This window comes from Pelodiscus sinensis, chromosome 14 (genome assembly GCF_049634645.1).
Source record: "Pelodiscus sinensis isolate JC-2024 chromosome 14, ASM4963464v1, whole genome shotgun sequence".
Classification (NCBI taxonomy): Eukaryota; Metazoa; Chordata; order Testudines; family Trionychidae; genus Pelodiscus; species Pelodiscus sinensis.
This window is the reverse complement of record NC_134724.1, coordinates 21,163,109-21,188,651: the sequence shown is the minus strand read 5'-3', so window position 1 is coordinate 21,188,651 and position 25,543 is coordinate 21,163,109. Positions and strand designations below refer to the sequence as shown.

The 25,543-nt window shown below is 45.4% G+C and overlaps 1 protein-coding gene across 3 annotated transcripts in view; it reads right to left on the bottom strand.

Annotated features, from left to right (window-relative positions):
- Positions 1 to 25,543, bottom strand: part of SLC30A4 (solute carrier family 30 member 4) — a 52,470-nt gene that overhangs the window by 5,214 nt on the left and 21,713 nt on the right. For all 3 annotated transcript variants that reach the window (XM_075897169.1, XM_075897166.1, XM_075897167.1), the window contains 4 exons: positions 10,560 to 10,713; positions 10,091 to 10,292; positions 9,676 to 9,781; positions 237 to 371 (listed from right to left, as the gene is read on the bottom strand). In XM_075897169.1, coding sequence (XP_075753284.1) covers positions 237 to 371; positions 9,676 to 9,781; positions 10,091 to 10,292; positions 10,560 to 10,713 — 597 coding nt within the window. The remainder of the gene's footprint in view (positions 1 to 236; positions 372 to 9,675; positions 9,782 to 10,090; positions 10,293 to 10,559; positions 10,714 to 25,543) is intronic.

The following is a 25,543-nucleotide window of genomic DNA, read 5'->3' as shown; positions in this document are numbered from 1 at the left end:
TCACCCCGTTTGTAAGTAGGGATCCGATGTAAGTCGGATCCATGTAACCCGGGGACTGCCCGTATTTTAAAAGCAAGCCATTTTCTATGCAAAGGATAGTTAAAGCATTCTTCCCGAAATGGATACATTATGGCTCAATTTAATCAGAAGCATAAAGACAGAGTCAAAGTCCTTAGTGCAGCTAAGGCTTATCTATAACTGTATCACAGTAGTAGGCATAATATGAAGTAATTTACCTAATTGCAAGTGGACTATGGCAATAGTTTTTCCTGCAGTGAGAGACCAAATATTTAAATCCTCTATTGAATAAACATCTTCAATTTTCATTAAGTCTTCTTTAATGCGGTCCACATTCAAATGCTTTGGAACCCCTACAATATTAGAATGAGAGAAAATTAATTGTTTCTAGTTAAGATATACACTGACTTTTAAAGTAGACTATTATGAAAGATCACAAAAAGACAAACAAATAGTTCTTGTAACATTTAAAGTGCCTAGTTGTATCTAATTATCAGTGAAGAACATAGGAATTGCCATACTGAATCAGAACAAACTTAAAAAACAAGTAATAGTCTTGCAGCACCTTAAAGACCAACAAAACATGTAGATGGTATCATGAGCTTTTGTGGGCACAACCCACTTCTTCAGATGACTAGAATTATTAAACGTCAAGTTTCTAAATAAATAGGGGACGTGGGGAGAAAGAGAGAAGGAAAAAGAAGGGAAAAAAGGAGAAAGAAATAGGCAGAGTGTCCATGCTACATTATTTCAAAATAATGTCAAAATGCTGTCAACCTGGAGGACTTCTTATTCCAACTCCTGTAGCCCTCATTGTACATGTAAAGGAAGTCGGAGGACGAGTGCTCTAATTCGAAATAAGTGCTGAGTAGACACTCCCAATTTTGAAATAAGCTACATAATTGATGTAGCTCAATTTGCATAGCTTATTTCAAGTTAAGCCCTGCTGTGTAGACTCATCCTAATTGACTATATCTTTCCCCTTTTTTTCCTTCTCTCTTCCCCCCTAGTCCCCTATTTATTTAGAAACTGGACCTTTAATAACTCCATTCATCTGAAGGATTGGGTTGTGCCCACAAAAGCTCATGATAACATCTATATGTTTTGTTACTCTTTAAGGTGCTGCAAGACTATTGGTTGTTTTTGGTTGTTTTTCCAGTTAGAGACTAACAGAGGCTATCCCTCTGAAGCTTTTGAATCAGAACAGTAATCCTTCCAGTCCAATAACATAGGAACTGCCCTGTTATCTCAGACCTGGGTCCAATTAGTCCAGAATCCTGTCTCCAAGAATTGCTTGCACCTGTTATCCCTAACAATCTCATCCTACCTCCTGTTAGCTTACATCTTGAAGTACATACCTCCCAAAATTATATTTTGTGTGAGTGTGAGAGAGAGAGAGAGAGAGAGAGAGAGAGAGCGCAAAAGCTGGATATTCTTGTTCACTATACAACTGTCCCCACCATCTCTGAATCTTCCATGTGACAGTGCTGTATACAGATTAGGGATGTAAGTGACTTGTTGACTAGTCCCTCGACTAATTGCTCCCCTTCCCCTTCCTGCCTTTATTAGAAGGAGCAGGAGCCGGTGCTGGGGGAGCCGGCTTAAAAGCTGGTTCCCCCCAGCACCATCTCTGAGTGGGGAAAGGGAGGCAGGGGGGTAGCAGGGACTGGGCGTGTGTCGAGAATTAGCTTATTCCCAGCTTGCACCCAGTTCCAGACACTGTGCCTCTGGAACCTGATGGCTCTTAATACGTTTAAAAATCAGAAGCACAGCGGGGGGACTAGGCGCAAGCCGGGACAACTGATCCTTGGTTCATGCTGGGTTCCCCTGCTGTGCTTCAACCTTATAAATGTATTAAGAGCCTACATTTAAAAGGCAGAGCCACAGCGGGGTTAGCTCTTGGGGCCGGGAGCTAACCCTGCTGAGGCTTCTCTGCTTATTGACTAATCGAAATTTCACATCCCTATACCAGATACTTCAAAGAAAGATATAAAACCCCCTCATGATGGACAATTATGCAATAACATGTGTCTGGGGAAAGTTTCTTCTATAGCCAGGTAGTCGATGAATATCACTTATAAATTGATATAACTTATAATTATTTATTTTAGCTAATGTAACTGCAAATATTATTCATGCAACTTTTTCATCCTTTTTAAAAATATTCCTAACGTGTTCTTTGCCACAGTGAATTTCACAAGTTAATTATATGTGGTATAAAAAGTTTTTTTCTTTTATCAGTTTTTGAAATTTGCTACCTTTTTAATTTCATTGTGTCATGAGGGGAAAAAAAGAAGCACCAAATGACATACCTACACCAGTCACTAAGTAATATATACATCCAACATGCCACATCTTAATATCCTTTCTAAATACTCTTAAACCAGTGTTTCTTAAACTGTATTCCGCGGCATGAGGCTCTCGGAGGTGTTCTGCAGAGAATAGAATTCAAAATGGTGCTCTTAAAGGAACAGGCAACCTTTTTTTGGGGGGGAGGGCTCAATAACTGCCCCTGACTCCCCCCCCCCCCCCCCAACAAAAAATCCTTGGTGTTTCTCATTAAAAAAATTATTGTTTGGTGTTTCTCGGTCTTAAAAAGTTTAAGAAAACTGTCTTAAACCTTTTAAACATACTATGGAAGCTTTTTGGTCACCCTTTATATTGAGCATAAATCATTTATAAAGATTAATATATGACTACTAAAACTCTATGAATATGAACATTCCAGTCAGAAACTGGAATTTTTGCCTCATGGTAAGTCTCAATATTTCAAAATTTAGTTTCTGTTCTGAAGCAGAATGGAAAAGCAAATTATTGAAAAAATACATGGAATAAACAATTCCAAAACATTTCAAACTGTAAATGGCAACATGAAAAATGTTGGCACTTTTTATCAAAATAATTCTACGTTAAGACATGTTTTCCTCTTGAAATGACATTTTTTTCTTTTCAAATAACACTTTAAAATGAAAAAATGTTTCCAATTCACAATTTGGAACAAAAAACATTGCTTCATTTCAAAACATCAACTTGATACAAATTCTTTAATATGATTCTCACAACTAGAAAAAGTTTTAAACATTTCCATAATGAACAATATCTCAATTTTCACTCTCAATTTTCACAAAAACTTCATTTTCCACCAGTAAATTTGGCTAGCTCTATATGTTACAGTCATTAGGCATGTATGTTATATGTTATAGATGGTTTTAAGATCATCATTAGCAACTGTTATAGATGATTACCAGACATGGTTTAAAAACCTTCTCATCTATGAGAATCTATAACAACCAATTTAATCATTTAGTAAAACATCTATTAATCAAGCTATAAATGGAAACTTAATATAAAGTGTGACCAGTTTGTCAATAAATCTCACTTATTTTCATTCCTCTTCTCTGGACCTTTTTTTATTTCTGCTCTATCTTTTTAGAAACAGGATGACAAGGACCGAGCAATGTTTTCATTGATCTATTTCCATTGACTCCTCTGTCTTTCAAGGGTTACAATTAATTGAGAACACATCAATATGTAGAAATAATCCACTATTTTGTTGCTGCTCTCTTGTTCATTTACTGTAGATGGTTATAAATATATTTTTCCAATGCTATTTTTACAGTTTTCCAATTAATAATTTTACTACAATATTAAAATAATCCCCATAATCATCCCTAACATATTTTAAAAATATTATACATATAGGTACTCTCCAGTCTTATGGTACAGTAGATTATTTTAATTACCATATATACTCAAACATAAGTCAATTCATTCATAAGCCGACCTCTCCCAACTCACAGACAAAAATGTTAGAAAGTCAATGACCCATTTGTAAGCTGACTCTGTATCGGCATTGTACAAACTTCCAGTCCCAGCTTGTCGGCGTCAATGCAGGCTGAGGGACACACTGGCTGCAGGCACTGAGCCTTTCAGCTCCCATTGGCTGCTCTTTGCCATTCCCAGCCAATGGAAGCTGAAAAGCTCCATGCCTGCAGCCAGCATGTCCCTCAGATTCTGCAAGCAAATAAATCTCCCAGCGTGCCAGCAGCTTGCCCTAGCAGGCTGGGAGCCAAAGTTTGCTGACCCCTGTTGTAGACGCAATTCAGGACTCGCTTCTTTTTTAAAAAGAGCTACGGTTTTACTTTTATTGAAATTATATCCACATGAAATGTGACCCTTCCACTTCACAACGTGCTAGACCTTACTAAGGAGATTAAATTTCGATGAATTAACTAATCAAATAGCCAATGGGATTTCCATCGACTATTCGATTAGTCCATAAGGACTTCCGTGTTCCGCCTTTGAAATGTACAAGACTGAAACGCTGCACAGAGTCTGGGGTCAGTGGGGGACTCAGAGTTCCACACTGGCCCCAGGCTCCACACTGCACTTCCTCTTTGAAATACACAAGAGCCTCTATTGGGGACCCTTGTACATTTCAAAGTTGGTACGTCCCATGGAGCCCAAGGCCAGTGGGGAGTCACCTGCTGGCCCCAGGCTCCATGCGGCGCTTCTGCTTTGAAATGTACAAGAGCCCCAGTGAAGGAGCTTTTAAGCTGGCTCCCTCCAGCACCACCTCCTCTTTCCCCACCTTGCTGCCTTTTTGTGACAGAGGCAGCAAGGAGGGGAAGCAACTAGTCAATTAGTGTGTCGACTATCCAATAAGCATTTGCTTATCGGATAGTTGACTAGTCGATTAGTCGTTTACATCCCTAGACCTTACAAGACAATCAAAAAATACAATGAATGACAGTACTATGGCACTGTTGTCAGTCTGTTCTTGAATAATTTGAGCTCTTTGTGCATGTTGACCACAGGACCCCCTCTAAGTCTCTAGGCAATCTGAAAATAAAATATGCAGAACTGAAATCTTTAATAAAATGTAAATAGTCTGTTATCACCCCCGACATGCCAGTCTGCAGAGCTTCTTTGAAATAAACAATGAACAATTGTAATCTGACAGTGGTAAAGTAGGTAACATTCCTCTCTAAAGTTCTACAAAATGTGTAAATTATTTTCTAAGATTTTCATGCTAGAATTTAACATGAACAACAGTGAAATAAAAAGAAAATGGTCTGCTTATGATGAAGCATTTAAACTTAAAGTTGTTGAATATGCAGAAGCAAACAATAATTGGGCTGCTGCCCGTGAATTCTGCATCCATGAAACAAATTGGAGAATGGCAAAAAAATAAAGCAACACTAAAAGACATGCCAAGAAGCAACAAAAAATGTCCAACAAGGTGCGCTTCATTTCCTGGGCTGGAGAAAGATCTCAATGATTGGGTCGTTGAATGTCGACAAAATGGGTACCTTGTCACTAGAACTGGAATTCGTCTGCCTGCTTTGCAAATGTAAAAAGACAACAAATACAAGTCAGAAAAGCCATTAGTGTTTATAGTATCAGCAGGTTGGTGTACTCGTTTCATGAACTGCCATGGTCTCTGTTATAGGCAGTGAACAAGGAAAGCACAAAAGCTGCCAAGAGATCTTGAAGAAAAAAAGTGAATTTTTCCAAAAGTTTATAATAAAACCTCAAAAGGAATATGCATTTGAGCTGTCACAAATAGGAAATATGGATGAAACACCGATGACATTTATCTCCTGAGCAACAGAACAGTAATTGGTGTCAGTGAAAAACGGGTTTAATTAAAACCACTGGTTATGAAAAAATCCATTTTACAGAGGTTTTATCATGTTTGGCCAATGGATCAAAGCTCCACCCTGTTATTATTTTCAAAAGAAAAGCCTTGCCTAAAACCATAACATTTCCTGGAGGTGTCATCATGCGTGCACATGACAAGGGATGGATGGATGAAAGTGGTATTGCTGAATGGCTGGAAAAAGTATGGATAGGAGTCCAGGAGCACTTCTCAAGAAACCTTCTTTGCTTGTTCAAGGCGCACAGGATGGATGAGCTGAAACATGTGGCCAAAAAAATGAAAATCGCTTTGATCATAATACCTGGTGCAGGGGTGGGCAATAATTTTTTGGTGTGGGAGGGACATTCCAAGATTTTGGAAAGTGGTCAAAGGCCACACTTTTCTGTGGAGGGGTACAGGGTCTAGGATGGAAGTTGGATATAGAAGGGTTAGATACAGGGTAAGGGAGACAGTGTGAGGACTGAGAGGGTATTTGGGTGCAGGAGGGGGCTGTGACCTGGGTCAGAGGGTACAGGTGCAGGGTTAGGGAGGGAGTGTGGGTGCAGGAGAGGATTCTGGCCTTGGGGAAGGATTTAGGAGGGGGTATAGGGTCTGGGAGGGAATTGTGACCTTGTGCAGAGGGTTTGGATGGTGTCCTGGGGGAGGGAGTTGGGATGCAAGAGGGGCAGGAGTGCCAGAGGCAAGCTCTGGCTGGGAGGCACTTACCTAAGCTCTCCTGGCCTGCAGCACCTCCAAGGCAGGCTGGGTTCCCTGCCTGCTGCAGCCTCAGATCGCTTAAAACTGCAGACAACTCTCTCCATGTGGCTCTCAGCTCCAGGAGGGGGAAAAGGCTTGCGCTATCCCCATCACCCAAGCTAATCTCTCAGCTCCTATTGGCTGGTTGTTTCTGGCCAATAAGAGCTGAGAGATTGGGTAGAGTCAGTTGTTTCTGGCCAACAGGAGCTGAGGCTTGGGCTGGGGGCAGGGAGGTCACTTGAAGTCTCCCCCTCCCTCCAGAGCAGAGAGGCATGAGGAGCAGCCCTGTGCTTAAGTCATTGGCCATTGCGGGCCTGAGGGTCCTGGCAGGGTGTCTGCGGGCAGGATCCAGTGGCTTGGCAGGCCGGATCTGGCCCATGAGAGGTATCTTGTCCACCCCTGACCTGGAGGCTTAACTTCTGTTTTATAACCACTTGATGTCTGTCTGGAAAAAAGTGTTTAAGGACAGGCGACACAAAATGTGGTCTAACTGGATGTGCTCAGGCATGACGAAGTTGACAAAAGCTGGGAATTATATGAAGTCCGAAATCAATCTGGTTGCCCAGTGGGTCAAGGATGCGTAGGAGACCATTCCCTTGGAAATGATAGAAAAATCATTTAGGAAATGCTGTATCAGCAATGCACTTGGTGGAGCAGAAGACGACGCCATATTTGCTGATGACACAATGGAGGCTGATGATAAGGAATCGGAGGATGACATTGCTGCCATCAATGACGACAATGCAGGAGCAGCTATGACTGAAACTGAGTTTAATGAACTAGTGAACTGGAGACGGATTCAGCATTTGAAGGATTTTAAGACTTTAAATAAGTGCATTAGAATGATATGAGACTCAAACATGGATTGTAATTTTGATGACTTGTGAATACATATTTGTTCAGTTATTGCAGCAGGTTTTTTGTTAGATTGCATTAAAATAAATCTATTAAAACTTCTGTGTTTTTCTTCTGACTCCAACTTTTAGAAACAGCAGAATCCACAGCATGGTCACTTCTCAAGCCAGTGGGACAAACAGCTGGCATGCCAAGACATTAGAGTACTTGGAGCATCTGCAGGCAAGGAGCCTGTCAGCTGCCATTCATCATTCTGGGTCAACAGGAGCAGCGGAAAGAGGTAGCAAGCACGTCCCCTGGCCTGCGCTGCTTCCTCAGCTCCCATTGGCTGTTGTTCACGGTTTCCAACCAATAGGAGCTAAGGAAGTAGCGTGGGCCAAAGGATGTGCTGGTCTCTGCTTCCCACTGCTCCCGATGACCCAGAATGGCAAACGGAAGCGATTGGGAGATGCTTCACCTATATAAAACCTCCTGGCGCACCAGTGGTTTGCCCTGCTAGGCTGGAAATTGAAGTTCCTGACTCCTCCCCACACTGGAAAAAATATGTGAAGCGCAATAACCTGATCATAAGCCCACCCCCACTCTTTGCATAGGGAATTTTTACAAAAAAAATCTGGTTTATGAACGAGTATATACTGTATATATATTTAGCAGTCTAGCCTATATGAATTATCTCCGGAACGGCTGTCTTGTCACAACTTAAATGAATAGTTTGTTCCAGTATCTCTTCTTGAACTCAGTATTTGAGACTGTCTCAGATTTATTAATTGCAAAGAGCAACTCTAGGATAAGCAACTACCCATTGTCCATTCTGGTGAAGGCTGTTGCAAAGTTACTTACCTGTTAAATAAGCAAGTGCCTGATGGCTGTTTCTGCTGCATTTCTTACCCCAAGGAACCTGGACCTAAATGCTAATCTCACACAATGAGTTGCCACTAGTCCACTGTGCCAGCTTTTAAAATGCATACAAAAAATAGAATCTAGCTGCTAATATTATGCAATCAAGTTTTAAAATTTAGTATTCCCACTTTAACAGTGTGGCTTAGGTTAAATGCATTTTGAAAACCTACTGAGGCCCATAGACACTGATGTTGAACAATGATCTCTGACAAAACAAACCAATGCATATTTACTTTTTTGGAGCTGCTAAAACTGAGTTGAAAAAGTTCCCCAAAGTACATGATATCTAAGAACTACCTTTCATCGCTTATAGTTAATTCAGGAAGACTATGCAAATCACTAGAATTCAAATATGAAATCTGGTGCATCTGTTAGTTGTCTTATCTGTTTTCTTAGGTAAAATCTAAATACCATTACCCTGGAACTAATTGAAATGTCTTAATTGTAGGCACAGTCATTGTTTTTGCCCTCTCAATGAACTTTTTATTTTATTTATTAAGATAAAAATTGACTATCAACATTGGTGAGGCCCTGTTCAGAGTTTTTGAAATGAACCATAATTCAACAAAGCAGAGTGTTAGATACCCAACAACTTTAGGGTGATAGCTGCATTAGTCCTTTCTCCCTAACATACCCGCTTCCCCACACACACACACTATCATAGTTGCATTTCCACTAGGGGTAGTAACATTTAGACTGCTAGTTAAAAGAATGCACTGGAGGCTGCTAACATTTTAACCCCAATGTTGTCTAGCTCTGCTCTGCATAGGGTAAGATGACATAACAGTTGAAAAACAATGACGAATCTGAACCCGTGCTTCTACTGTTGATACCACCAATAGAATTGCAACAATGGTGCAAAAATAATGGTGGAAAATTTGAGGAGTAAAAGCCTGTGTGCGCAGCTTTTTGATCCAGATTTGCCTATTTATAAGAATTTTAATGTTCTAGATAAAGTAAAATGTGAAATCAGGTGCTTGGCTGTGGCACAGAAGCATATAGTAGGTAGGGGGTGGAGAAGGGAGAATATCGGAGTGCTGTGAATTTCACTTTTGCCTTCCAAATTCTGCACAAGCTGTGTGCCAGGTACGCATCTAGCAACTTGGCACAAGTTAAAGTAGCCTGAACACTGCTCTAAGATATACCATCTCCCAGTGACCCAACAGTGGGGCAAAGGGAAGCCCCAGCCCTGCCAGAGTACGAGGAAGGCACCAGGACCCTTATAACACACTTGGACACCCCTACACTGGGGCAATCCTCTGATGGCTGGATAAATCAGCCCTATAGCCAAGTTCTGCTTGATGCCATGTAAAAGTTTGTAACCCATCCAAGAATCTTGAACTATGATGTCTGTGATCACTTATTCAATATAATTTAAATATTCTTAGTGAACATTTTGTACAACAGATAAATAAAGAATTAGCCATTGCCACAAATTTTTACTTTAACTGCTAGCTGAGATGTAAAATTAAAGAAGACTATCACAGAATTCATAAAGATCTTACCTTCCAGTATAATAATGCCTGTATCCCTGATGATCCGGACTGTCGTAAAAACCACAAGTATTGAGAATATGTAAGTACATATGGGGTCAGCAATCTTGTATTCTGGCTGCAAGACACAGATTAAGAGTTTGTAAGGAAACAGGCTTCTTGTAAAGATTTTAAAAAGACTAGGTCCAGTAAGAGTCAGCTACTTTTATCTCACACTTTATTTTATATTTAGTTCCATTGAAGAATATTTTAAAAATATGTGCATGATAGAGGTCTAATCTGAACTCATGTTCTGAAAATTAACTGAATACTGAATATTTCTGTTTCTTACATAATGGCTCTTTACAACTAGTATGAGAGTTAACATTAGAAATGTCCATAGTCAGAAAAGACTAGTCCACAGTTACAAATACTAGCAACATCCTACCTTGAAGCGGACGATGTATGCAGCTACAAGCACACCAATACTTTGTACCAAGTCCCCCAGGGCATGTACAAATGCTGCTCTCACTGCAAGGCTGCCGTGTCCCTGGCTATGCCCATGGGCTGTGTTAGGAGTGTTTGATGGAGGTACTTGGGAGTGTGAATGGGAATGAAGGTGACCTGACTGATTCAGTAGAAATCCCATTCTGAAAATGAGAGGAAAAGGAATCAGAGCAGAGGGATTATTAAGTATTTTGATCAAAGGATGGAGAAAATATTCTGATTCATTACTACTGCATGTCTCATTTTTAGAACATGAAGAGACCCCAAAAAAACCACACTAGCATACAAATAAAATTCCAAGGTGATTGAAACTGATTCAATACAAATTAAATTACAGACTGTGAATAAATTTATGTATTGCATTTTGTAAATGTATACAAGGAATCTTAATGTAGGGAAACGGAGCTTACATCAAGTTTACTGCAACACCAACGGCTGCTGTAATAAGCATTATATCTCCATTAATTTCATAGTCCATATGGATAGTTCTTTGAACAGCTTCATATAAGAACACCACCATTAGGATATATACCAGCAAAACACTAATGATGGCTGACAACACCTCTGCAAACAAAAAGGAAACAACATTACAAGAGTGATCTATAGATCTACTATATTCTATTTAAAATTTCATTTGTTGTTTTTTAACCATGCAATAATTGATTTTCAGTAGATTGTTATGCCTTGAAATATGTTGTGCATCAAGTCATATTCAGAAGATACTGTTAGCAAACAGAACAATTTGTGCTAATTAGATAATACACACACTCATGTCAGTTTTGTTCCTGGAAATATATTTACTCTGTTGAAGTCAAGATACCTAAGTGGGTTCAGGAGATGCCCATTCTAGATAGAAGCTTTGCCTAATGAAGTTGCACATAAAGGACAGATCAAATATGGCCAAAGGCACTCTGAAAGGACTAACCTTTTGTAAACTAGACACAGTTACTTTTTAAATGTACGCTATAGCAATCTCATTTTTTTTTTGCATAAACTATTAATTAATGCTGTATTTTTTAAGCTTTCTATATTCACTGTTTTGTGCCTTAGATGGAGACAAAGACACGAGAAGGTGATAATCACTGTACTATACAGTACAAAATCAGAATACACAATGACAGCAAAACTCTTTAGGTATGTGTGTATATACAATGTTTTGTATAGTATTATTAAAAAGTGTGACCTAATTTCTAAATAAATCTATTGTATTTGCTATTATATGCTGTTACCTAATGACTAACAAATCTCTGCTTTCAAAGAGATGAGAGTATTGTTAGCACTGACGGCATTGCATTTTGGTTTTGTAATTTTAAATAGCTTGCAGGGCCTATAGAACCAGTTTATGGGTGCTTTTCATTTATTCTACATCAAACGAAAAAAATTTAAATGAATAAACATAGCAATCAAAGGGCCTGATTCTGCAGCGCTTGGCAGCTTTTGTAAAGCTACGTCTACACTGGCATGAATTTCCGGAAATGCTTAAAATGGAATACTATTCCGTTTTCAGCTTTTCCGGAAAAGGAGCGTCTACATTGGCCACGGAGTTTCCGTGATAACGATGCGCTTTTCCGGAAAAACACGTCTACATTGGCGGCGCGCTTTTCCAGAAAAGCAAAAGCCTGGAACCATTTTGAAAAGGGCAAAGGCCGCCAGACCTTTCCGGGGGTGGGGCCGGAGCTCCGTCCAGACGCATGGTTAAAGGGGTCTCGCCGGGCAGCCGTTGGTCTCGTGCTCCTGTGCCTTGTGACCTCTGCCAGGGACTGGCACCCTTCACAGGGTCGGTGGTTGCCCTGTGAGTTTTGGGGACACCACCCTTTGGCCCCCAACAGCTTTTCCCAGCGTCTTCTTTTTTCTGCCCTGCAGCCGTGGGTGGCCATGTATCTGCTCAGGCCCCTGTTGGACCTGTACAGGTGCCTGGAGCTCGTGCTGCAGGCTGGTGCCCTGGCGTTCATATACCAGGAGGCAGAGATCGCCTTGGACTCCCTCACCAGGGAGGTCCTGGCAACCGCGTGGCATCAGCACCCTACCATAGACCGGCCCATCTGGACTTTGGAGACGAGCACCGACTGGTGGGACCGTGTGGTCCTCGGACAATGGGACGACCACCAGTGGATCCGGAATTTTCAGATGAGGAAGCGAACCTTCATGACGCTGTGCACCTGACTCACCCCCGCGCTGCAGAGAACCGCCACCCGGCTACAGGCACCCATCCCCGTCAACAAGAGGGTTGCCATCGCGCTGTGGAAGCTGGCCACACCGGACAGCTACCGCTCGGTGGCACACCAGTTCGGAGTGGGAAGATCCACCGTTGGAGTGATCGTCATCCAGGTAAGTCCCAGGGGGAGTGGGATGGGGGGAGGGTGCTCCACTCCAGGCCCAGGGACACCCAAGACTCCAGGCTGGGTTGCCCAGGGGTTTCGGCCGTCCCTCCCTTGCACAGGCCCGCTGGTGGGGGGGGGCGTGGAGTAAGGGGGGCCCTGGGGTGTGTGTGTCTGTGTGTGTGTGTGTGTGAGGACAGAGGGAATCAAGGGGGGGGACCCAAGGGAGTGCACAGTCACCCCTGGCTGTATGTAATGTGTTCCCTTGTGTTTCTCTGCACCCTTCTGCAGGTTGTCCACGCCATCAATGACGTCCTGGTCCCGAGAATCATCCGCCTGCGCGACGTCAATGAGACTATGGCCGGCTTCGCTGCCCTCGGGTTCCCCAACTGCGGGGGAGCCCTGGACGCCACCCACATCGCCATCCGGGCCCCGGAGCATCAAGCAGCCCACTTTATGAACAGAAAGGGGTACTGCTCCATCGTCCTGCAGGCCCTCGTGGATCACCGGGGCCGCTTCCTGGACATCTACGGCGGCTGGTCCGGCCGGGCACACGACGCCCGCATCCTCCGGAACTCAGGACTGTTTCAGAGGTTGGAGGCGGGAACCTACTTCCCGCGGCGGGACTTGACTGTCAGGGATGTGCCGATGCCCATCTGCATCGTCGGGGACGCGGCCTACCCCCTGATGCCCTGGCTCATGCGGCCCTACACGGGGCAGCTGGACCAGAACCGGGCCCGGTTCAACGACCGCCTCAACCGGGCCCGAAACCCAGTGGAGCTGGCGTTTGGACGCTTAAAAGCCCGCTTCCGTTGTTTGCTCACCCGTCTCGACATGGGTGAGCAGAATGCAACAGAGGTGCTGGCCGCGTGCTGCGTGCTTGGAGCGCAGTGGGGAGGCCTTCCTCCCTGCATGGGTGGCAGCTGAGGCACAGACCTTGGACCAGCCTGCCACAGCTGCCATCCGCCAGGCGCGCCAGGAGGCGGTGCGCATTAGAGAGGCCCTGGTGGACATGTTTGCCCAAGCCCCGTGGCAGGGTCGCTTGGGTCACCCCAGAGTACTCCGTCCCAGCTCCTACCCTTCCCCACCTCCTCCCCTTATATCCCCCCTCCCCCCAATAGTATAGTAAAGCGTCGGGTCACAGCACATTGGCCGTCATCGAGTCTGTTCGTCGGGTGCGTCGGGCGTAGTTAGGGTTTTTCTTTTAAGTTAGGCTAGGGTTTCGGCCACCATCGCCGTCCTGAAGAACAGCCAACAGGATTTGGGACTTGTGCGGAAGGCTCACATCAGTGCCATCTTCGATGGATCTCCTGGCTCTTCCTCACCTGAGGCCCGGAAGGCCCAAAGGATTGACATGGCCAGCGTCTCTGTCATCATCCGTTGAGGGATCTCCTGGCTCTTCCTCTCCTGAGGCCCGGAAGGACCAAAGGATTGACATGGCCAGCTTCTCTGTCATCATCCGTTGAGGGATCTCCTGGCTCTTCCTCTCCTGAGGCCCGGAAGGACCAAAGGATTGAGGTGGCCAGCTTCGCTGTCATCGTCCGTCGAGGGATCTCCTGGCTCTTCCTCTCCTGAGGCCCGGAAGGCCCAAAGGATTGAGGTGGCCAGCAACACCACAATCGTCCTCCCTGCGCCTAGACTATGTTTTAGAATCTATACTGTACTGCATCTTTTAACCATTTCTGCTTGTTTGTTGCTATGTAAATATAGTTTGTAGTTTACATCTTTACTGAAAAGTCTCAGTATTTCTTTATGCGCCGCAAACCAATGACCACTGAAAAAGGGCCACCCCCCGGTGACAGAGTCATGAATTTGTTGTCCACAGTTTGTAACCCTGTTAAATTGAAGTGGCTAATTGGCATCTCACATAATTTCTGTACAGTTACTAGAGGAACACAATAACCACACAAGATTCAAGTGAAAACAGAACTTTTTATTTACAAAGGAGAGGGAGGGGACCTTTAACTGGGAGAAGGAGGGGGGGCAGTTACTGGGACGGGTGGCCCCTGCAAGCGCCCCTCTGGGGGCGGACCTGCCCATGCTGGGCAGACCGCATCTGGGCAGCCTGCACGCTGAGGTGCCCACGAGTAGGAACACGAGAAGGAGCACGAGCAGGAACACGAGCAGGGTCAGGGTCAAGAGCAGAAGCAGGGTCAGGAGCAGGAGCAGGAGCAGGGGCAGGGGCAGGGGCAGGGGCAGGGGCAGGGGCAGGGGCAGGGGCAGGGGCAGGGATAGGAGGGGGCATGGGCTGTGCTCCGGGAGAGATGGCGGGGGCATGCGGTCCGGCCATGCCGTAGTGGATGGCATGTATTAAATGTGCCGTCAGGGTGCCCATTGTGGCGCGCATCTCGCGGCATTCCTCCAGGAACACAGCCTATCCCTCCTGCCACCACTCCTGGTCCCTCTGCACATGCTCCGCAATGGAGGTCTGGATCCCCTCCACCGCGGTGACATGACGCCGAAGCAGCTAGTCCCGGTGTCGAAGCCTGTGCCTCCAGGCTTGGGCAGCTGGGGGTGCCACTGCTGCTGGAGTCGCGTGTCTGGTGCTGGGTCCCGCTGCAGGGAAGAGAAGAAAGGACGGGTCAGTCAGGCAGGCCGTCCACTGTCCCCACACCTCATGCCCTCCACCCCGGAGCCCAGGTGACCGCACAGTTGTGGCTTGGGCCCACTCGGTTCCCCTCCTGCTCCCGTGTTGTATGTTGGCAAGGAGGACCGCCCCTGGGAGTAGGGTCCTCCCTCCAGTATTGTAAGCACCGGTCTGTATCCTGGCCCCGTGCAGGGCGGGAGGGTGCTTGTGCTGCGTTCACCTGTGGAACTCCCTGCCAGTGGACACTGTAAAAAGCTTAGGGATAATCAGTGGTGTTTGACAGGGAGCGAGATGCATCCCCACGGCAGTGCCTGGGAGCACACCTGTCAGTGGCAGTCTGGGCTCTCAGATCCCCTCGCGTGGGATATCTCCTGGACAGAACCAGAAGGGTGACTGGGTGGGGGGATGTCCCATCCTTGCAGCAAAACTCAGGGGCCCTTCTCCCTCCCACTATCCCTCCCGCAAGCCTGGTAGCCCAGGGACAGGTCTGGCCACAGTGGGGACTTCCCTCGGGGAACCCGCCAAGGCACTGGGAGCAGGTGAGGGGCTCAGTGGGGGTCCACGGTCACAGGACTGTGACGCTGCACTTATCCCAGGAGCAGCTGGCTGTGCCTCACAGCCAGGCATGGGACAGTGTGCCGTTCTCTGGGCTGCACCCCTTGGTGAAGCTGCGGGCTCTGGGCTGAGTCCCTCGGGCCCTGGCCGGTTCCAGCCGGCATCCACCCTTCCCCCGGTCCTGCCGAAAGTGTGCGAGGAGCACGGTCCCAGGCGTGCCCTGCAGCTGCCTGCCACTGCCACCTGCCGCTTGGTCACCAGGCTGCACGTGGTTGCACGTGCTGCTAACTGCCTCATGCTACGCAGCGTGCAGCTCACGTGGCCTGAGTGACATGCTCTCCCCCTCCCCTCTCCGGGCACCTGGCTCTCCCTCCCCCCCGCCCTCCGCCCCCCACCCTTTGGGAGTGTAAACTGCAAAGACTCACCAGTGGGTTCCTCCCCGGCCACAGAGGAGCTGCTGGAGGGGGCCTGCTGGGTGGCAACGCTGGCCTCCTCTCCCGACGCGCCGCCACTGTCGTCTCCCTCCTCTGGCTCGGTGGGAGGGTTGATGGAGGGGTGCTGGCAAGTGTCTACAGAGACAGCTGGGGCTTACGGGGCTGGCTCACCCAGAAAAGACTGCATCCTCTCAAAATAGGGGCAGGCATCCCCTCCCCTCCATGGCCCGCACGTACGCCAGCCGCAGCTCCTTCACCTTGGAGCGCACCTGCTCGCAGTTGCGGCTGGGGTGGCCTTGCTGGGCCAGGTTCCGTGCCAGACGGGTGTACAAGTCTGCATTCCAGCGGCGGGACTGCAGGTCATGGAGACCCTCCTCCTCCTCCCACAAGTCCAGGAGGGTCTCCAGCTCCCTGGGGGTCCAGGATGGGGCCCTGCATTTCCGGCCCCTGGGGGCTTCCTCCCCTGCCCCGGGTGACGGTGGCTGACGATCACCTGGAGCTGCCATGCCTGCGCTGAGGTGCCTGGGCAGCACAGTTGCCACGTGGCAGAGCTGGGAAGGGTGGTCTCCGGGGGGGCTCCTGCCACATGCGGCCAGTAGCGTGCGGACTCTTTAAGCCCTCGGGTAACGCAGAAGTCCGCGGCTTCTACGGGGTCTCCCGCAGTCCAAACCGCTTTTTTCCATTTCTTCTGCTTTTCTGGAAAAGCTGTCTACACTGGCCCTTTTCCGGAAAAGCTTTTCCGGAAAAAGGACTTATGCCCGAGCGGGAGCAGCGTACGGTTTCCGGAATAGCGGCTGATTTTGTACAGTACAGCGTCGATACTTTTCCGGAAATTCAAGCGGCCAGTGTAGACAGCTCGCAGCTTATTCCGGAAAAGTGGCTGCTTTTCCGGAATAAGTGGCCCAGTGTAGACACACCTTAACTGTTTGTGCCCAGAGGGCATAAAACCCTGCCATTCTGATTTGGTGACAAACAGCCACTTAATACTAGGATTAATGACAACACAAGATGCAAGAAAGTGGAGCAGCCAGCCTCAATACTAAACAACCAACATCAATCTAAACTTTCAAGTAACTCTTGTAGCTTGTAAAAGAAATTTTCTCCAATATATGCAAGTTAGGGCACGTCTACACAGCAGGGCTAAAGCCAAAATAAGCTATGCAACTTGAGCTACATCAATTGCATAGCTTATGTCAAAATAGCTTATTTTGGCTTTTGGTAGTGTCCACACAGCAGGAAGTCTGAGAAAGAGCACTCTTCCTCCAACTTCCCTTACTCCTCATAAAATGAGGGTTAAAAGTAAAAAGTCCTCCAGCTCAATACTATTTTGACATGTCAAAATAACTGCTTGTAGTGTAGATGCAGACTGTGTTATTTAAGAACAACATCAGTTATTCTTAAAATAACACTGCTGTGTAGATGTACCCTTACTGAAAAGCCCATTCCTTAAGGTTGGGGAGCATTTAGAGATTTCTGTTTTATGCAAAATCAATTCCAAACACTGAGCATGAGCAGTAAGGCTTGACACATAGGGCCTTTATGGGGACTTGGGAAGAAAGAATCCAAAGTTGTCCAAGGTTGTAGCATAATTTAGGGACACAGCTCTTTCCTGTCTAAGCTAACCTAGGGTTGTTGCTATACTTCAAAGGCAAAAGCACCGCAGCCTCGGGTCAGCTGGGGACTCCCCTGCTGACCCCGGGCTCCGTGTGGTGGCGTTTCAGAGGCAGCGCTGCACAGAGCCTGGGGTCAGCTGGGGACTCCCCAGCTGATCCCAGGCTTGACGCGGTGCTGCTGTCTTGAAATACCATGAGGAGCCTGACGCCAGGCTCCCTGCAGCATTCAAAGTGGCAGCATCACATGGAGCAGCTGACCCTGGCTCTGTGCGGTGCTGTTGCTTTGAAGTACTCCTCTCCCCTCCCCCCTGCTTTGCTGCCTCTATTTGATAGAGGCAGCAAGGAGGGGAAGCGACTAGTCGACTATCCTGTTGACTATCCAATAAGCATTTGTATATCAGATAGTCAACTAGTCCTTCACATCCCCAGTCTAAACTAAGGATGTAAAATCCCGTTTAACTGGTTAAACGTGAAGTTGAACTGGTTAACCAATTAAGGGGGAGTGGCTGGAGAGACCTTCCCCCTTGTCACGGCCAGGCTGGAGCGGTCCCCCCCGCTGCAGGCTCTCTCATCCCTAGTCTAAACTGTAAGACCAAATTATTTAGCCATATTGGGGGACTATCATGCTGTAGCACAGAATGGTGGGGGGTTTTTTCAGTATAAGCAGGCTCTTGAAGCTAATCTACAATCCAATAGCCAGGCCAAATAGCCAGATGCAGAACAGATTCAGAGAGAACAATCTCCTCGCATAATGAAGCTATCAAATGTGTCTTCAGAGGGTTCTAATGCATCTTTCTTCCCCAGGAAGGGTGAAGAATTGAAAGGTCTATCCGATGGAGGAGTCCTCTTTGCATTCTGCCATAGGGTGCTTTGTTCATCCTGTGCAGAACTCTTGCACAGAGGAACCTCACTGGTGCAACTGTGTGGGGAACCTCCACCAAAAAGGAGCAGCTAGTGTATAGATTAAGGGTGGGCAACAATTTTTTGCTGGGGGCCACTTCAGAAATTTATGACCTGGCCCGGGGCCACTCTGGAAGGAGTGGGGCCTCAAGTGGAAGGGGCGGGGCCAGGATACTTCCCTGCTTCCCCACCCACAGACCATGATTGGTCTGGGGTGGGGGAGCATGTGAAAAGTCTTTGCCCCTCCCCCCCCAGAGGTTCCCCCTAGGCGCCCATGCCCCTGACGGTGGGAGACTTTGCGTGCTCCCCCTTTTGCCCCCAGGCCAATCAGGGTTTGGGGGCGGGGGAGCAGCAGGGCCTCTGCGGCCTGGATCAACTCACTTGGCAGGCCGAATCCAGCCCATGGACGCTCTTTTGCCCACCCTGGTGTAATCAGATACTATAATTCAACTAGCCTATAAAAACTGGAGCTGATTATCTTAGAATGTGCATTTTATAAGATCCACACAGGTAGTTTTTAGAACATGTTACTGTAATGAAGCCATGAAGAAAACTCAAATGGGAGAGGCATAGATTTGTTCTTCACATTTACTATTTTGCTCTTCCTCTTGCTTTCCTGATAACAGGATTGTAAACAACCTGTGTTACTTTGGTACCATCTGGGTGATATTTTTTGTATATTAGAAAACAGGATTTAAAAATTGTTGTTAAAATGGTTTCTGTTGACATAATTGATTGGCTTCAACAACAGATGAACATTCTAAGCCCTATCCTCAAGTTTTAGCAAAAGAGTTTTTACAGGAAAGCTTAACTGTTTCTTAAAAACTGGTGGAAACTGTGGGGGAGGTGAACAATTTGAGTCTATCCAAGATACATATTATTTCAATCAATCCCCTGTTGCACAATTTGTTGGAACCGGTTATAATTTTGTCCTCTTCCATTTTATTTGTAATGTTATTGCCGGCTCATAGCTTAATATTACACACAAAACAACTATATTAAATGAACGTTGCTAAGGTTGCAAAGTTAAGCATTCAGAAATTTGGGAATTAAGGTGCTGTGCAATAGTAATTTGCCTCCCTTATTTGCATACATTATGATACAATCTTTAATTACATGGTCCTGTGCTATTTTTTCTCCACAGGACTCCTGCCTAATTCAGTGCACAGCATGGATGGTGTTCACTTAATAAGCAGCTATTCAGTATTTTATTTTTTTCCTCATTGCTTAGTGTATGTCTAACACACACACCTACTGGGAGTGGTTCATTGTCTCATGTAGTGGCACTTAGATCACTTACAGAGAGAAAGAATGAGTCTTTTCTACAACATTAGCTGAGAGCCAGCTGGCTTTCAGCTCCAGTGGTCAAGGTTTGTGCACTAAGCTCCAGCAGTCCCTGGTTTGGTTCCACCTGTCAGCATTGCATATGGCCCAAGCCTTTATTTACTGCAAAATATTCAAACCCTGCTCATGAACTATACTGTGCTGCTTCTTCGCCACAGTATGCTATACTTAACACCAGCAAAACAACTTATTTTTAACACAGCCTTGTTCTCTGAAACATTTTGCCTGAAGTGATCCAATAAAATTCAGCTTGAGGCAGATCCCTAGCATGGAAAACAAGTCAAGTCTGGCAAAGTATCATAAGTAGCTCAAATGGGTACATTGGGGAAATCTTAGGAGATGGTGCCACTAGATCAGCCTATAAATCAAAAGGCCTATATACAGGTTGGAACCTCTCTAATCTGGCTCTCTCTGGTCCAGCAACATCCATAACCCAGCATGATTTTAGATGGCCAGATAGCCATTTGTCGGAGTACAACCACCTGCTGGATTTGAACCTGGGTGCTCCGGAGCTTAGTATAGAAGTCTCTACAGTGTGAGCTAGAACTGTCAGCCTAGGCTGTAGAACTCTCTCGTTCTTATCTCTCACTATAAGTGATCTAAGTGCCACTGCATGGGACAGTGAACTACACTAGTTGTGTAGTTTATAATGGGAGCGGACAAGTTTCCTGCAGTCCCATAAAGTCTGTTGCTGTTATTTCGCTCTAATTTACCCCTAAATGTCTTCTAAGAGCCCAGTAAGCAGTGGAAGTGTTGGTAATGCTGCTAGACCAGTCCTGGGCAAAATACAGCCCACGGGCCAAATCCGGTCTGCCAAGCCACCAGATCCCCCCTGCGGATGCTGCAGAAGCCCCAGGCAGGCTCCCCACTTGCCTCGCCCCACCCACAGACTGCTCAGAAACACAGCTGTGGGGTGTTTTTTCTTTAAAAACAGTGAGTCCGGAGGGAAGGGGACTGGAAAAGCTTTAGGAGCTACTCCCACCCCCAGCACAATCCCATTGGCTGGTTTCTGGCCAGAAACTGGCCAGTGGTAGCTGCCTGTTTCAATGACAGGCTGTCATGAAGCACAAGGGGCTCCAGAGCACATGGCTACAGCCTATGCAGGGACAGGGCAGACAGGAAGGCTGATTCAGGAACAGCTGCTGTCTGGTAAGTCTCCTGGCAGAGCCTTCTTCTGGCACCCCAGTCCCTCCCTTCCCCAACCCTCTGCCCCCACTTCTGCTCCCTACTCCACATACCCAAATCATCTGCCTCCCTCCTGTACCTATATCTCCTCCCAGATCTGGCACCCCAATCCCCTTCCCCAGATCACAGTCCCCTCCTGCCCTAGCTCACAACCCAAATCCCTGCACCTTCTCCTGTACCCCAATTCCCTGCCTTAGGTCACAATCCAACCTCCTCCACCACACTCCATTGCCCCAGGTCACAACTGCCTCCTTCACCCAAATACCCTCCCTTACCCTAAGCTCCCTTCTGCACCTAACCTCCATCCCAGACCCCGCACTTCCTCCATTAATATCATGGAAGAGTGCAGCCCCCGACCACTTTCCGAATTCTTGGAGTGGTCTCCACATCAAAAATTATTGCCAACCCCTGTGCTAGACAATATTGACCTCCCGTGGTTTGGCAAATTATCTGATAACTGTCTCAGTTCTCCCTGGCTGTGTCTAGACTGGCCAGTTTTTCCGGAAAATCACCCGCTTTTCCGGAAAAACTTGCCAGCTATCTACACTGGCCGCTTGAATTTCCACAAGAACACTGACTTCCTACTGTAAATCAGTGCTTTTTGCGGAAATACTATGCTGCTCCCGTTGGGCAAAAGTCCCTTTTGCACAAAAGTTTTGCGCAAAAGGGCCAGTGTAGACAGCTGAGATTTGTTTTGCGCAAAAAAGCCCCGATCGCGAAAATGGCGATCGGGGCTTTTTTGTGCAAAAGCGCGTCTAGATTGGCCACGGATGCTTTTCCGCAAAAAGTGCTTTTGCGGAAAAGCATCCGTGCCAATCTAGACGCTCTTTTCCGAAAATGCTTTTAACAGAAAACTCTTCCGTCAAAAGCATTTCCGGAAAATCATGCCAGTCTAGACATAGCCCCCATGTACTAGATCTATCAACAAGGACAGTATCTCTTTTATGGCTGCAGAACGGATTGTTTCTATCAAAGAATTATCCTCATTTCACTCATTCAACACTAATGTAAAAAGTGTGTTCTGCACAAGCTTTTGATGTCTCCACTTGGTCCATAGGCTGAATTTTAAAATCAGATTGGCAGGAAGAAACTCACACCAACGCACTCAGCTGTTCAATTTGTCACTGCTGGGATAAGAATCAGTATTATAAAGCTCTAACCAGATTCTGAGAGGCAGTAATCATGATCTCTGATGATTTCAGAAAGATATCCATCTTTAAAAAATCCTGGAGTTATCCATGCAATTTCAGGAGTTCTTTATGAAACAGGAAGATTTTTCATGCTGATGTCCTTAAAACAACAGTTTCATAGATTCATCAGTCATGTGAAATGCTGGCATGTGAATTACATTCCATTACCGTATACCAGCAGGATGTTTTATTATTTTTGTTTTAATTCAAAGCAATTTTCTCTGTAGCTGCCTGAAACCAGTGTTGTTTCTAGCAATAAATTATAATGAGATTCCTGTTTTGCCATATAAATTTGGTCTGGTTGCAATCCTTCATTTCTCATTAAATTAACCAGGCACTGTCTAAATGGATCAATCAATTTTGTAGCTATTGAGATATTGGAGAACTGCCAAATACTGCATTTGTAGATAAATCTTTTAGCTAAAAAGAGCATCTCCCCTTAAATCATGGTTAAACTGAAGGAGTTTTAAAGGTGTACCCCATTCTAAACTTGCACATACTATCCATATTTAACCCCATTTTTCTAGCCATCCTAGGATCCTGAGTTTATCCATTTCCTTTTCATCGCTGCAAACAGAATTAAGTCTAGACACAACATACATTCTGCATTTAAATAACATTGGAATAGGTGAAAGCATGGCTGATTTCCTCTGAAATAAAAACAGATAATCAATAGTGTTAATGTGCTATTAGACACTGCTGGAATGGTTTTACAAATGGAAATCTTCTCTCAAGTATTGGAAATTCAGAGTTCCAAACACTGAAGTTATACTGAACCGTAGAAATACAGTTAATTGTATTTGTAATGTTGCCAATGTTAATGTCTATATAGGCAACCTAAAAATAAGTGCAGAGTGAATCAGTTTAAGAAGCAGTGAGATAGCTTTAATGCATATCCTCAGCATTTTTTAAAGGATACACCTACACGGCAAGCTTATTTTGAAATAAGCCATTCCGGAAGACTTAATTCCGAAATAGCATTTCAACATTGCAGGGAAGCCTCTAAATTAGTCCAAGGTAGGCTTCCCTAATGTAAACATGATATCTTGATTTTGAGCCCCAGGAGGCCCGGGGGAGGCATAACTTAGAACAGCCCTGGTGAGGGGCTATTTTGAAATAGCAGCAGTGGAGCATCTACACACACCTTATTTCAAATAGCTATTTTGGAATAAACAACAAATGGTCTGGTAGCACTTTATGGACTAACAAAACATGTAGATGGCAGAGATCTTACCTTAAGCATTACAAACATAGCTTCCCACTTATCACCCCTGATTAGCCATTCATTGACGCAAATAGCTATTATCTCCCTCCCTCCATCCCTCCCCCTCACCCCACTTTCTGTACTAAATCTGATTTGTCAGTTTAATAATGTATACACTTTTTTCATTGTATTCCTTTGGTATATATGGTCATGCTAATTCTCTTCCAGAATCTGATCTGAGGAAGTGGGTTGGCCCACGAAAGCTCATCACCTATTAAACCATCTTGTTAGTCTTTAAAGTGCTACATAGTTTTTCCTTTTGTTATAGCATCTTAAAGACTGAGTAGTTTAAGAGGCTGATAAGAACCATTAGTTTGCACTTGGAAAGGAAGATGACCAACACCAGATTCTAAACAGACATCAAGAACCATTAGCACCTTCATTGTTTGGTTGGTTAATAATATGCGAGCCATCCCATAGCCAGATTCAAACCATAGGCATGAGAATTAAACTTTGTGAATGAAGTTAAGCTCCAGTCCTTCTCTGTGTACCAAGTAAACTCTTCCAGACCACAATAGCATGATCTAAGATATTATAGCTCCATGCCTGCACAAGAATATGGAATAGTTGGGTTTAAAAAAAATAGGGATTGATTATCACACCAGTATAAATGAGGAGCAACTCCACTTGAATTAGAATATAAGAATAGTCATACTGGATCAGATCAACAACTAGCCTAGTATCCCCTGTTCCAACAGTGGTTGGAGCCAAATGCTTCAGAGGGATTTAACAGAATTTATTGAGTAATCCATCCCTTGTCATCTAATCTCAACTTCTAACAGGTTTAGGAATACTTGGGGCATGGCATTTTTCCTGACCATATATAGTATCTTCAGGGGGTAGCCGAGTTAGTCTGTACAGGAAAAACAACAAATGGTCTGGTAGCACTGTATAGACTAACAAAACATGTAGTTGTTATCATGAGCTTTCGTGGGCACAGCCCACTTCTTCAGATGACCGAAGTTTTGAGTTTAGGATGTCCAGATCCAAAATAAATAGGTGGGGGGGAGCGAAGAAAGGGGGTGGGAGATAGGGAGCTAGAGGGAATCAGTAAGTATCTGAAGATTGGGTAGTTAAAAGGAAGCAGATAAGAATCAAAGTCAATTGATAGTATCCTTCCTGACATAGGAGTCTACACAGAGTTGTTTGCACCTTCAATGAGTGTTAAGTTGATAGTGCCCCAACCACCCTTCATCATGATTGAGTCTATTAGCATGTGAACTGAATTTGCGGATGAACTCTAATTCCATTGTTTCTCTGTGTATCTGGCTAGTAGAACTGGTTTCTGATAAGACAGCCTCTTGAAGATCTTTTAAACAGTGATTAGGAAGATTAAAGTGTTCCCCAATAAGTTTCTGTATGTTTCGTTTATGTATTTCTGATTTGTGTCCATTGATTCTTTCTTGCAGAGACTGTCCGGTTTGTCCAATATGTATAGCAGTGGGGAATTGCTGGCATTTGATGGCATAGATCAAATTACTGAATGTGCAGTCAAATGACCTTTTGATTTGGTAGCTTATGTTGTTGTTTCCAGTGATGAATTTGCTAGTATAGATATGTGGGCAGAGTTGGCATCGTGTTTGGTTACAGGGCTGGGTTCCTGGATGTTTATGATGTGGTTGTGTGGCATGGTTACCGGAAAGAATCCGGGGGGGAAGAGGGGATTGTGTGTAAACAAGAATAGGCTTTTCTCCCAAGGCCTCTGAGAGTGAGGGATCATTTTCCAAGATGGGTTGGAGATTGTGTATAATGTGCTAGAGGGGTCTGAGTTGTGGACTATAGGTAATAAGTGGAGTTCTGTTATTTTCTCTTTTGGGTCTGTCTTGAAATAGTTCATGTCTGGGTACTTTTTTGGCTCTGTCAATTTGTTTTTTCACTTCTCCAGGTGGGTAGTTCAGTTTTAAGAATGCTCTGTAAAGATCCTGTAGGTAAGGTCCCCAACCTTTTGGAGCTGCTGGGCACCCGGGGGTGGGGCCATGCATGCGCCGTGTGCCCAGGGATGGT